Consider the following 14889-nt stretch of genomic DNA (forward strand, 5'->3'; position numbering starts at 1 on the left):
CACAATACGCCTCCTTTTCAACCAGGAATATATTTGAAGCCAAGTTCTGCTTTCTTCTGCGGGAAGGCTCAAATTGAAGGCTTAGCTTCGTGCCATCAGAATTCGATGCAGCTGTTTGCTTTGTTTAACGTCCTTGATATATCTCTTGCTGGGAAGAAATTGGTATCTCTTCTTTGCGAATTAAGTTCCTGGAGTGTTTGTATTATAGACCAGCCTATAACCGAGGACCAGCTGATAGAGGGCCCTGTCTGAGGGTTTGAAGTGTGTTTAGACGGATGTTATAGAGATGAAAAGTGCTCCCAGACCCAGAAAATAAAGCTGTGTGGAGTGCTGAAAGGATAGCGCCAGTTGCAGTGATATTCAAGATTATACAGTATGTATCAGTAGAAAACATTTGAACAGAACTTAAATAGGAAATAGAAGTAGTTTTGATTTAATCCATATCTTGGTTCAATTTTACAGTAAATCCCCAGTGTTTATCTCTGTACAGTATAGAACAGAAATTCATAATAGTAATACTGTAGGTCCTGTGATATTTCAGTGTTTAACCACTTTTTCCTGGTGTCAATATTTCAGGCATGTCATAAAGGCATGTCATAAAAAAATTTAATAAAAAAATCATAAAGAAGTGTATACTACAGATTAAGCTCACAACGCATCACTATGTGACTATTTTATGGCTATTCTTGCTATTCGTACACTATGTAGAACTAAAGTGGTTAGGTTACCATACTGTATGTCTCAAATGTTTATTGGGTCATTCATTCAACCGGTCTGTCAATCAGTCAATCACTCACTCACACACATAATCACACATGGGCATCCATCAGAAAAACACACACACGCGCGAGCGCGCACACGCGCCAAGATTGAGACGAATATCGTGTGCATGCTTGTGGGGGAGGGTTGGCAAGGAGAGGAGGGGGTTGAGAGGGTGGGGGTGTAGATGGTGAAGGGTGGGAGGTTGGGGGGGCGTTGGTGCATGGTTGACAATGTGCTCCAGGTCTCGCACCGCCTCCCTCTCCCCCTCGCCGGCGGCCCGGCAGTCCCAGCAGGAGCCACTCCAGCCTGGGGTGAGTATCCTTCCGGCCAGCGGGGGATCTGAAGGGGGGGGGGGGGGGTTCATGGAGAGAGAGAGACTTGACGTGGGCCACTTTAGGCTCGCCTCACATGATCCTTGTGAAAAGAGCTTGGCTGATGAGGAGCTGACGCTGATCATCCATTATGTCAGACAGTGTGAAGTGACAGGGACGACGGTGTCTTTAAAATCCCATAGATGAACCTCTTTTTGTTTGCAACAAATGTAGCAGAAGCAGCCGCAGGAGTCCACAGATAGCATATCGCTGAAAGAAAAAAAAAAAGGTTCTGCTCAAATGTGAATAAAGCTCTTTCTTTTTTTCCCCCTTTTTTATGCTTTTAGAGTTGGCGTTATCCAAGAAAGAAATAGGTTTATTTGTTGATAAGTATGTCTATTTAAGATATAATTTATTTAACACCAGACACACACATTTCAAGTTGTTGCCCGTTACACAAGTGAACACTTTTTTCTCCTATTTCCAAACTTGCACAGAAGTTTTCTCAGAGAGAGAAGCAACCTCCGCTTCCCTTCTTCATGAGGCATGCGAGCTTGTTCAGAAATGTAGGCACTTGTGAGTAAGAGACGATAATGATGGGATAATAGGAATCTATTAGCCCTTCGGTTTTTGCACGCCTAATAATTAGATTAATTGAATGGCGCTAATTTAGAGAAAATGAGAGACCCGGTGGTATTAATGCAACCTGTGTTTCCAGATGCTCATTTCTAAACAGCTAAGTGAACTACCTAATCATAGCCCACCATCTGGGAATTCCCCTCCAAGGCAACAATAGGAGATGGTGCCATAATATGTTTTAAAGCCGGCAACTGACGGAAGGCTGCGGCTCACCATATTGAAAGCCTCCCCATTGAGCCTCTTCAGCTAACAAATGGGGGCTAAAAGTGTGCACCTTGATTATTAACTCTCGGTTCATTTAGGTTACCTAATGCTAATTTCTGCTTTTTATATGAAGGTAAATAAGGTCATTATGGCTGTGTTAATGATTAGCATATCTCACAGGTGTAATTCTCTGGAAGTATCGCTCTGAGACTCCTTTCCGTCAGTAAAATCACTCAGAGCCACACCAACAAAGATGGGAGACGGTCTAATTTATCCCCAAATTTGCACTGCATATAAAAAATCATGCAAATGAACCGAGTTCTCGATTGGAATACACAGCATTTGGGTGACATTAATCAAAGAAAAATATGCAGACAAAGGTGACAGTAATCCCAATACTCTGCATAAATGGCACAGCTGTGATTTTTGCTCACCATACACTTACATACGGGCTAGCACAAAAGGAAATTCCATACATTAATTACCTGTCTCATTCTCTGTATCACAAGCGTTGGATTGTTAGCACCTTTTATTTTAGCTCACACTGATCATGCAACTACATGTTTTTTTTTTTTATGGTAGAAGAAAATGTACTTTTTTTTCACACTTAGACACATGAGCCTCCATTACACAAATCTGTTGGTTTTCCCCCATTATCACTGAAAGTTGGCATAAAACCGATTTCTAATAGTTTCAACTTGTCAGGAGAAAGAGGAAGTTGTAACTTGTAATTGCATGTGCACTTTTTTTGATGCCAAGATTAGTTTGACATCAAACATTGATAAAGTTACTGCGAGCGAATTCGTCTGATAAAGTGAAGGAGGCAACTGTCGTGATGAATTCCAGGGCTTTGTATGTTTTTGAATCCGGCTAATTATGATTGATATAGGCATGTGATTATCCTAATTATCTCTCCACGCTCTCTTGCTTTACTCACAAGTGCATCTTCATTAGCTCTAGTCAGCCTATAGATACGCATCCATATACAATTCCCTTGGAGTGTGAAATTCTCACAGTCCCCAACTATTCATCCGCCCCATGCATTGGTATGGCGAGAGCAGTGTGTCGCCTGAAGCCTGGCTCACCCAGGCTCTTGACTGAGAGGTACTGCAGCCGAGCCTTAATCCCCCTACAGAGCCCGTCAAGCCAACCTGCAAACAGAGCTCACCGTGGGCTCTCTTTCTCTGCGTGACGGGAGCAAACCAACATCATAACAAAGGGTGTTTATGGGAGAGAAGAAAAAAAATAGATGCTGGCGCAGCCGAGCAGAAAGGGCTTAGCAGTGATCAGACCCTGCTCCCACCTTTATCCTTCACCGTTCACATTGAAATGCAAATATCAAGGCAGGGTTTCCACCCGCGTGCCACTCACAAATTGAAAAGCAGTTTTTATCTATGCAAATGCAAGCATGGTAATTGAAGTTAATCAATCAATGCTAGCTTTCACTAAAACCTTGAACATGATTGAATAAAGTAATTATCATTCAGGAGAAAATGATGAAGTTGTAGACAGCGTGAACCTTATTAAAGGAGGATTTTTGAGTCACAATGGCTTAATTTAGCCAGCATCCCCCTCTCTGTCTTTCCCTTCTTCCTCTTCTCCCATCTCTCTCTCTCCATTTCTCTGTCACTTCGTTCTTTCGTCCTATCCACTGACTCAGTCTTGTGTGAAGCAGAACAGTTCACTGTTGAGATTTGTCTCATGCAGTGTGAAATCTGCACCATGGCCGATTCATACCGTTTCTGATGCATGGGTAACTGCTGATTGTCAAGTGTATTAATTGCATAATTAGATCTATATTACCTGGAGATATTGACAGATTGCTTGCATTCTTTGATACATGGAGGACATGAGATTGTGGCATGTTACAATATATACACCGAACAGCGTCAGCTAATATGCTGCAAAATGTATTTTGTAAATAAACGATGAAATTAAAGTGATGCCAATTAAGCACCACCAATCAAGTATTTATCATACCCAGATGATGTGCTATGTGATGCGTTGTGAGCTTGTAGATCTAACATTTTCAATTCAATTCAATTCTTTAAAAACTTCTATACTTTGAAATATGTTGTGTCTCTAATGCTCCAAATAGGGACATTTAACCACTTTGAAAGTGGTTAAATGTTCATCTTGAAGAAATGTAACACCCCCTTACAGCTTATCCACATTGACCAAGCCCTCACTAATTCACACTTGATGTATCTGTTCTCTTGAGGGTAAAAATGACACTTCTACATGACTGTTGAAGTCGGTGTCAAGCATTTTCGAATGAAAGCTTTCCTCCCCTCCAGCCTCCACCTGTCAGCCAAGGCTGTGGTAATTGAGACTTCCAGTATGTCCGCTGGCTGGCTACCGTGCTGTGGCTGTCCTGGCCGCTCTGCCCGTGGCAGGGCTAGTTAAAGGCCTCTTCGGTTTGTCACAGAGTTTAATATGCACCCTACATAATTATGCAGGATTCACAGTGCTATCAAACTGCAATTCAAATTAGTTCAGGATTAAAGGCACAGAACAGTACTGGTTCCTTAATTGCATTGTACTGTGCTGATCACATTCAAATAGCCATTACTCATTCCCTCTGTGGAGCAATAAGTCAGAGGGATTAATACTGAGGCAGGTGACAGGGCCAAGCCATTAAAAGGCAGTTATGCAGAAAGCATGGCTGGTTTTATTCACGTTAATGAAATCAGCGAAATGAAACTGTAATAGATTTATCAAAGCTCAGATGGATTTGCAGTAAATCAGTTTGATTCAGGCAATCAAACTGGACAATGGAGATAGTTTTCAGCTACAGCAGTGGATATCAGGCAGCAGCATGTGAGAAGTGCTGATATTCTTCTTGTGAGGATTTGGTGAACACCCGGTGGCTAGGCCCTATTCCCAGAGCTGGCCTGCTCATTTTTGTCAGCTAAACGGTGCCAGTGGCTGATAAAACAGACAGCCTTCCAGTTAAACACCATATTCCTCTACCCCCTTCCCTCTTCCCACATTCTTTTCACTCTTCTCTCCGTCTCTCTCCCCTTGAATTTATGAACCGCTGCTGCTGATTCTGGCTTGTTATACAGCACACAAGCCCATGAATTAGAACCTAAATTCACTTGCATCAAACGGATTAGTGATGAAATCCAATCCGTCCGCTCTTGCCCTGAGCTCGTCTCAAGACACATTGTCTCGACTTGCCGTCCAACAGAGGGTGCTAGCCTGGACAAAACCTACAGTTAAAACAACAAAAACTCATTTTGCAACTTAAAGTGGCTGCTCCAATCACGTACACAGATGACCAAAGCATCCAGTCCAATCATGTTGGTAGAAAATCAAATAGAGCTTCAACTGGCAATTCACCCCCATGAGTGGCACCATTTGACCAATCAATAACTGACATTCTGCATTCAGAACACTATATACAGTTGGTGTGTAAGCGGCCACAGTCAGCTCTGCCACATTTTGTATTTCTTTTTTTAGGATTTTCCCTTTTCTTTCACGTCTGCCCTTACATTAATTTTTTTTCATTAAAGAAACGGTTAAATGACCTGAGCTCAAACGACATTAGTTTTCGATGTGTTCTTAATGAGTCGTCCACTGTATAGTATAAATTCCAATTACATCCAATTAACCCCAATCAGAAGCACCTCATCTCCAGCCTTTTTTATTTAATGGTTGGCTGCAGCTTCAACCATTGATTAGGCTGAATGAGCAGCATCAGTAAATGACCACCTCGGAGGGGAAGGGAGCTGTTAGCCTTAATAGCGGCAGCATGGCCATTACACCTCTGTGTGCACAGTCCCCTTCCTTAACAGGCTAGATCAACTTTTATATTGGGGTCTGACGGGCCTATCCAGGTTAATTCTGACTTTAGCCCATTTGCCTGTGAGAGAAAATGTTAAGTAGAAACCTCCCATCCATGAACGTTAGCCCATTATTTTCTAATTACAATGAGTTTAGATCCTCCAGTAGGCACATGTGATTATACAAAGTGCCATTTGTATGTGTACACAATGGAGAGGTTCCACTGTCTGCACAACCAGAGATATATGTTCATGTTATACTCAACATAACCATCATGAAAATGAAATTATTAAAGATATGCATAGAAAATATATATATAAACTGACTTTACAATAATACGACCACTGGTCAGTATACAGTAACTCCAAAGATGGCTGTAAGTGAGTGCAGCAGCTTACTTTGCCTTTGATAGCTTTTGTCAGGATCGAGACAAGACTCTATCCAACGGCATGCGACAGACAATGAAGATTAGAAATAAAAGCGTAAATCCATTCAACATCAAGTATCCTCAAGTGTTAAAGCTGGCAGCAGACGCTCGGATAAGCCCCCCCACATTCTTAGTCTTGAGAATTTCACTGTTTATGTTCTTTTGCGGAGTTAGCATTGCATAATACCCAGATGGCAAGACACAACAATTTGTAGATTAAAACCCAACAACAAAAAATGCATTAGAAGTCCCTGTCTTTTTGCATGCATGCATTTTCTCCGAATGCATTTTGTCTAAACAATTCCCTCATAATTTAAGCTTAATAAAAACAAAACAGCAGCAATTGTTTTTTTGTTTTTTCGCAATGAATGAAGCCATAGTTTATTATAAGTGGATTAACACAGAGACAGAGGGACTACATAGAGATGTGCAGTAACTCTTTGAAACGGCCTTCGTATACAACATTCACAGCAGATTCAAACATATGAAATCCTCACTTTAAACAGTGTGCATGAGAAAATAATTGCTTTATTTATAGATACTGTGAAATTAAGCACGCTTAAAAGCCTGGGAGAGTATGGTTTAATCAACCCCCTTGATTCATGCTCTCAATTCACACTGCATCTGAAAGCAAGGCACATTAAATACATTCTCTTATTACTCTATAAATGCAACTGACCAAGCAGACTAAACACAAGTAATAAATTAATAGTAATAAAAACACCAAGTGCACAGACAGATACAGAAATTAAAAGCCGGCATCAAATACAACACTTAATCCCATTCAGCACAATAAAACCATGGAAGACAATAACATTGCTAGGAACCAATCACTTCCACCTACTCTAGGATATTTAAACACACTTAATACTGATTTGTATCTCAGTTGACATTGACTAAATTGATCTAATAAATATCTAGCATTTAAAGTCCATTTGGGAAAGATAATACAGAGCTGTTGATGGCAATGAGTGAAAAGGTACAATCATTTTCCAATTACGCCTTGCATTGAGTACAGCAGTCGCATTGCATAAATGTAAACCACAGAACTTTGTTGGAAGAACAGACGGTATCACAACATCCAGAAAAAGAAGATTTGATAGTTTTTGGTATCTAAAATGTAGAAAATGGCACAGTAGTACGGTACGCAGTAGGAATATTTCACAGACAAGAAACAGTGCAAATCAAGTGCTCAATGTGCAGGCCTACGGTAAGCAATATTGCCTACAGGTCACAATGAATAAACATTCATACTGTATGAGCATCAATTCTAGTACCTTAAATATAGCTACAGTATAAATACTATGACCAAAAATATAAATATTATGAACAAATAAATAGTCCTTAATTTACAGTAATTCTTCAGCTAATACTGTACTGAAAAGACATGTCATGTTTTATAATGTGGAAAGGATACCTGCAGTGTGAAAGTGTACATGCAGAGATGCATTACCATGTGAGTGTTTTTAAAAAGTTGCCCTTCGAAATTTAAGTACATTACCCTGCTTACAAGTAATTAATTCTATTTAAGTACATTACACAGTCAAATTCTCAGACTTAATTAATATATATTTTTTACTATAATGCAACCACACTTTTTACAGTTACATTTACAGTTAAGAACCAAGACCATTTGACCAAAGATTCGCGACAGACAAGTTGACACCAGGCTGTAACCAGTTGCAACAGAATCCTGCAACATTCATTTGTAGACAACCATATAGCAATTCCATCACAGTCCCGCCAAGCTATATGGTATGGGAACAAACCGTGTATGGGAACAGACCGTGTGTGAAAGATCTAACAGTATTTAAGATCTAATATTTAATGTGTTTTTTCCTAAACACTACATAGATTAAATGTACGTGTTGTGATGACATTTGGGAGGTCAGTTCACTGACTTTGGAAAGTCATCCCTGTGGGAACATAGCAGGTGCGACAGATAAACTGAGAAAACCTGACTTTTCTGAAATGTGTCAAATCTCATGAGACTCAATCAGCCAACGACAACCTATGGGGTCATTCTGACAACTGTGATTTTTCTCCCATCGCAAATCTTTAGCCTGAACTAGGCTAAAGTTTGAGAGTGTACCGAATGGAACCAAATGGAACTGTAAAGGTCGATTTTGTTCCCATTTGTACCCTTTCAGAGTTAAATGAACACTGAGAATTTAACTTTGTAGATTGGGGTCCTAGAGATTAAAAACAAATCTTGTCAAATGGCGATCCGTGGCCTAATGCAAATCAAACCCAAATGGAACGCAAACGTTTGAGAAACCGTGATGTAGGACACTGGTTCTCAATGGCTGGTCCAAGGACCACCAGCTGGCCAAATGGACCCTTACAGGTCTGTAACTCTGAGATCGTACAAACAGTTGTACATTCTCGTGGTTCCATGATAGTTTAGTTCAGTGATTAGGCTATGGATGGGATCCCCTTTGATACCATTATTATTATTATATTTGTAATCTTTGGGACCCCAATCTTCACTTTGCTAATTCAACTCTTGAGAGTGTAATAATAGAACATTGTACACTCTCTCTGAGTTACAGACCTGCAAGGGACAATATGGACCCCCTGGTGGTTCCCCGGACCTGATGTTGTGAAACAGTGACGTAGGACAGTGGTTCTCAACCTTTTCAGGCCGCGACCCCCACAATAATCATATTTGAACTGGGGACCCCCTCCACCCTGACGAGCACTAAGAGTTGAGGCATTACATTTTGTATAACACAGTTCTATTGTGAAAATAGCAGATCTACATGCTCACAATGCCTGCGAGGCGTTGTGTGCATGTAGATCGGCTATTTTCAAAATTTCTGCCTCTAATATTTGATTAGGCCAATGTTTAATTTGTCATTTTAGAGGTATTAGAAAGTCCTTAAATTGTCACTTTAGAAAAGTGTTGATACCCTCTGTACACTTAAACTTTATGTTGGTTTGTTACTGTTGGGTGAGAAAACAACATTGCACATTAAGTTAATCGTCCGGGGACCCCACAAAATAATTTGGGGGGTCCCGACCCACAGGTTGAGATCCACCGACTTAGGAGACTGGTGCAGTCAGTCCCAAGTCAACAGTCTAGTGCTGAGCAGGTCCAGGCATAGGCCTTCACACACCTCCCCCACTGCGCTCCACTGACACCAGTGGTCCAGACCCGTCTAGACTCCGCTCTGCTGTCTTCATCAGCATCGCCAGACGGTTGTCAGACACCTGGCCTTTCTTCACGGCACTCATCAGCTAAGGACACAGATATGTCCACACACACACACACACACACACACACACACACACACACACACAGAATAAGAATACACCGAAATAGTGTACGCACGCGCGCGTATGCACGCACGCATATACACATCCATTCCAGTATAATGCCACTGGAATGCCAGCACAGTAAGATCCTGCGTGTTAATTATAGCACATGCAGTAACCGAGGACGATATAAAGTAACCAAGGACGACATAGCGTACTGTAGCATGGCATTTTTGTATAGTTTTTACATTGGACAACATATAGTGCTATATGGTATTTGTCATTTGTCTCTGTGTGTCTGTCTGTCTGTTGGTGCACGCACACTTCCTGGGCGCCAGAGCAGAACCTCTGCCCCTGACTTTTCAGATCGGCCTGTTAAAGCGCCACCAGGAGGCAATTTTGTTTTTGCGACCAAAGGTCGCAGTATACCATGAGAAATGTCGCAGCTTGTCAGTCAGTCAGTACACATTTTTACAGTCTATTGGTTGTTCCCTTGTCACTGTGTGTGACATCACACTTGATATGATATCACAGGTGACATCACCTATGTAAAAGTCCATATATGGGTATTCCCCAGAATCTCGTTTATGCCAATATGAAGATCCCTGATGTCATCGATATATATCACTGGCCAGATGGCCAAGCCATGGCCCATATCTGTGTGGCTGGTTCAGATGGGGATCTCCATGTATGGGCATAAAATATATTGTATGCATATGGATACATATTATGATTAATAAAGGATAAAATAAAATAAAAAGTCCATAAATGGGCATTCCCAGAAACAAAATCAGTTTTATGCCCATATATGGAGATTTCTGATGTCATCATCCCAGGCCCTAACTGGCCCAAGAGCCTCCGTTACTCTCCTTCCCCGAAAACGTTAATATTAAGTCCATATATGTATGGATAAATATATTAATAAAGGATAATAAAATAAATAAAATGTCCATACAGTATGGGCATTCCCAGATGATGCCCTGTTAGGGTACCCCCTTATGCCCATATATGGAGATCCCCAGGCATCAAACCCAGGCCCTAACTCGGCAAGGCTTTACTAATTAACATATGTTTTATGCCCATATATGGAGATCCCTGTCCCAATGTAATCAATATTAAGGACATATCTGGGAATGTCCATATGGGCATGTTTTGACATAACATTGTTGACTATCATGCAGGGGTCTCCATATATGGGTAACTGGTCCGATATACATCACTGGCCAGATGGCCAAGAATTGGCGCAACCTCGCCCTTTAGGGCGAGGTCGCATGTCGCCCTGAGGTGTCTTACTAGTTTATATTACTCTTACAGATTTTGTATAAACAATAAAATCGATGCACTGATGTGTAAATTATTGGCAGATACCGATCTTTAAAATAACAATTTAGCCGATAACCGAATCTGATATTTGTCCATATATTTTTCTCCCTTTTGTACAAGGGAAACAAATACATCTTCATTATAAGAAATAACTGTTAAGAATCTACAACTTGGTAGGCTGCAGATAACATAGCCAGCGCAAAATGTATGCTTATCAACAACAGATAAATGTCGGCTACTGCCATGGGTTAATGTCAGCTTTATTTGCAGATACCGATATTGACCGAAAGCGGCAAATATCAGCCGATACCTATATCTGGCTGATACCGATGGTGCATCCCTAGTACACAGTATCTCTATAGTCATGTGATCAAGTCAGATCTGTCAGATTTTTCATATTCCATCCTGATTGGCTAAGATTGGCTTCCAAAGTTTGCAGGATCCATTTTGAACAAATCATGAACGCAGCATGTGATTTCCGTAAAACTTTGCACACACTTTCCCACTAGGCAAAGGATGAAATGCAACTTAGATTTTTTTATATTTACATTGTTGGACAAATACTCCCACATAGTTTGTCCAAAAATCATGCAAATCGGTACACAGTATCTCTATAGTCATTAATCGAAACCGATTTTTATATTCCATTCTGATTGGCTACGATTGGTCGCTTCCAAAGTTTGCAGGAATGCTCAGTTTTGAACAAAATTACTAAAATTATGAACACGGCATGCGATTTTGTACGCACATTCCCACTAGGCCGAGGAAGAAATGGCACTGATTTGTGTTTTTACATTAACCTCCACAGATCAGTGTAAAACGTTGTAAGCACGCACACTCCCTGGAGGCCAAGGAAAGACCTTTGCCTTGCATTTTTCACATCTGCCTTTAATAACGCCACCAGGAGGCCGACTTATGTAAACATATCTTACCGTATATTACTCCTTCAGATGGTATTCAAATTTCACGCAAATCGGTACACATGCCGATTTTTGCAAACCGTTTTTATTTTATTTTTTACTACTCCGACAAATTTTGACATACATCACGAAAATAGGTACACGTTATCTCTATAATCAAGTGATCAAGGTGAATACGTCCGATGTTTCATGTTCCATCCTGATTGCCGACTTCCGAACATTGCTCGCCCCCATAATAACCTACCTGACCTGACGGAGATCTGCACTCTGAGGAGCACTTTTTGGAGCTGTGTGAAGCACAGGCTCCCTATACGTGGCCGTGTGGGTCTGTCTGTGTGTCTGTCTGTGTGTCTGTCTGTGTGTCTGTATGTAGCCTGAACTTCCTAAACTTCGGCACGCTACTAGTCCCACAGTTTTGCCACCACACACTCGCGCCATATGTCAAATCGACCGGCTTACTCGGGAATCGTGGGCTAGTAACTTGCTAAGAGAAAGGTTCAATAGTTTAATTGATATTAATTTATTAGTGAATTAATTTTCCCCATTGACTTATAATGGGAATCGCAAAAACTCACATTCAATTATTTGTCTCTCGCAAACCATAGGGGCTAGAGTTTCAAGACTTGGAGAGGAGGTTCATAATGATTTCAAGGATTAAATAAAAAATAATTGTGTCATTTGGCCGCATGGTGGCGCCATAACACCCCACTTTACGTTTTGGCCTGTAACTCTTGAACCGTAGGTCGGAAAATTAAAAATATTTTTTCCCTGGATTCCTTGGGTCATGACGCATCTCCCCATATAGGCCACGCCCATTTGCGCCATGATAGATTTTCCGCCATCTTGAATTTTCTCCAAAACACACTTTTTGCTCCTTTTCCTACATATTTTCTTCAAATGTCACAAAAATCGGTACACATGATCCACACACACACACACACACACACACACACACACACACACACACACACACACAGCTCCACTTCACACGGGTGTGATTTTTCTATTTATACAGTACATGACATGTACTGTATAAATAGAAAAAGTGCTTTGAAAACTTGTGAAACAGAACATTCTGCATAATGAGTACTTTCTACTTTTAGTACCTTAAGGATACAAATACCTTTTTGTACTTTTACTCAAGTTCATTTTGAGGTATTATTTTCTACATTGCAGTATTGATACTTTTACTTTTTACAACTTTGGGTTCTTTTATTAGTTTGTAATGATAATAATTCAAATGAAAAATCCGACCGATCAGTCTTGATCACATGACTATAGAGATACTGTTTACCAGTTTGCGTGATATGGACAAAATGTGTAGGAGTAATATAAAAAAGAAATCGTCCTCCGGGTGGCGCTATAACAGACGGATGGAAAAATTCGGGGGAGAGGCTCTGCCCTGACCTCCGTGCCTTGGGCCTTGCAGATCACAAAAATAGACAGCTTATTGTTTAAAGAAATACGACCACAATGGAAACAAGCCCTCTGCAAACTGTTAATAAAGTATTCAATCAAACAATCAAAAATGAGGAAGGTGCAAACTTCCTGCTTCCGACTACAGAAATACATCATGATGTCCACTTATGGTTTCTATGGTGATCTTTAGTTAAACTGGGAAATGATTTGATCATCCACTGAACAATTATACCTTAAATATCTACAAATCTTGTGAACATTGTTCAGTCTTAAGGCATGTTAATTATACAGCGTCAGCGCAGTACTTCAGGTAACATGGAATGACGGGATGTAGGCTACAGTAGATGCGCTTTGCCATCAAAAAACCTGGCGGCTCCTAATTAGTCAGATTTCAACAGTACATGTCATCAAAATGTCCAAAACCTCCACACCTCCCCAGAAAGGCTCCAGAACTCTCGCAGACACATGCAATCCAATTATTACGATGACACCTTATTCTAGGCAGGTAAAGTAGGTAAAGGACATTAGTATATAATAAAGGGGCATACTTCACCTCTCAAAGAGAGACTAGAACACCTAATGGAGATCCACAGTGGGACCAGACAATGGACAGTGGCCAGAAATTCGGAGGGATTGTCCATCCCAGGTTCTTGGTTCGGGTGGAGATTCCCATGACCTCTCCTGCAGTAGCCAGGGGTCTTATCTCTGGAGGGACAATTACCATTCCCTTTTGCTTGATCTTGTTTGTTTAACTTGACACAGTGAAGAAAGGCCTGACATTGACCAGAGTCCCCTGCATTAATGTGTTTCATGTTCTGCATTCATCATTGTCACAGAGCCGAAGAAGGCTGCCCAGTGTCAAGAGGGACGGAGGAGGTGTGGTGTGGTGTTGTGTGGGTGGGTGAGAGAGAGACAGAGAGAGAAAAAGAGAAAGAGCATGAGAGAGAGAGGAGAGTGAGGGGGTTCATGCATACAGTAGCAGAGTAAGGCAGCGCACACACACACGTGCACACACAAACATTTTCTTTCACATTGAAAACTATACAGTAGATTCAAAAGCAAATACAGAGCACAAAAAAGTAAGGAAACTTGACTTCGGTCCATTTTAACTCCCCTTTAATAATACCCATTGGTATGTGTTTTGTATCATTTTTATCGTTGATTAGTAACCTTTACAACGAGGTACAGCTTGTAAGCACCGGGCATTTGAAGCATGAGCTAACAAGCCAAACGTGTGGGTAGCGCCGACCAAAAATGTGCCAAAATGGCCTGCAATACTTCTGCTGGCATTCACTCTCGTTTTGGGCTTCCCTTAAACTAACAATTAACTGTAAAAATGGCCAATATGTGTTGTTTTTTCTTTTCCTTATTACTGTACAAATACATATAAATCAGACTCAGGCCACAGGCATTATGACTTTTTAAAGTTCCGAAATTTGACTTTTAATTTTAGTGCACATTCGGGCCAATTTGGGTCATATTTGTTGTGCAAGTAATGCACACATCTTCCTATCATTGGTGAAAATGTTGTGTCTTTACTATCTCATGGAAATATGCAAAACTGCAGCAAAGGGAGAAATATCAGCACAATAACAATAGGGTTTCAGCACTTTGGGCTTGAACCTTGAATACAAAAACAACTTACCTTCAAGAATTCATTGAGTTCCACTTGTCCATTTCTATTCAGGTCAGCTTCACTCAGGATCTCATGGAGTGTGTTTTCAGCAATCTGAACATTAATGCTCTGGTAGAAAATGCATCAAAAGAAATTAAACACTTGAACCCTAGCATCGATACGCTCTCGAGTACACACAACACATTGTGAGCTTGTAGATCT

At 40.8% G+C, this 14889-nt stretch overlaps 1 protein-coding gene across 1 annotated transcript in view; it reads right to left on the reverse strand.

Annotated features, from left to right (window-relative positions):
* Positions 1 to 9243: 9243 nt before the first annotated feature.
* LOC308307368 (glycerol-3-phosphate dehydrogenase, mitochondrial-like) overlaps positions 9244 to 14889 on the reverse strand; it is a gene marked incomplete at both ends in the record, with an annotated part of 49537 nt that continues 43891 nt past the window's right edge. The window contains 2 exons of the mRNA XM_080752603.1: positions 9244 to 9372; positions 14698 to 14796. Of these exons, the coding sequence (XP_080608729.1) occupies positions 9244 to 9372; positions 14698 to 14796 (228 nt within the window). The remainder of the gene's footprint in view (positions 9373 to 14697; positions 14797 to 14889) is intronic.

This window comes from Nannobrachium achirus (assembly GCF_963921795.1).
Source record: "Nannobrachium achirus genome assembly, chromosome: 22".
NCBI lineage: Eukaryota > Metazoa > Chordata > Actinopteri > Myctophiformes > Myctophidae > Nannobrachium > Nannobrachium achirus.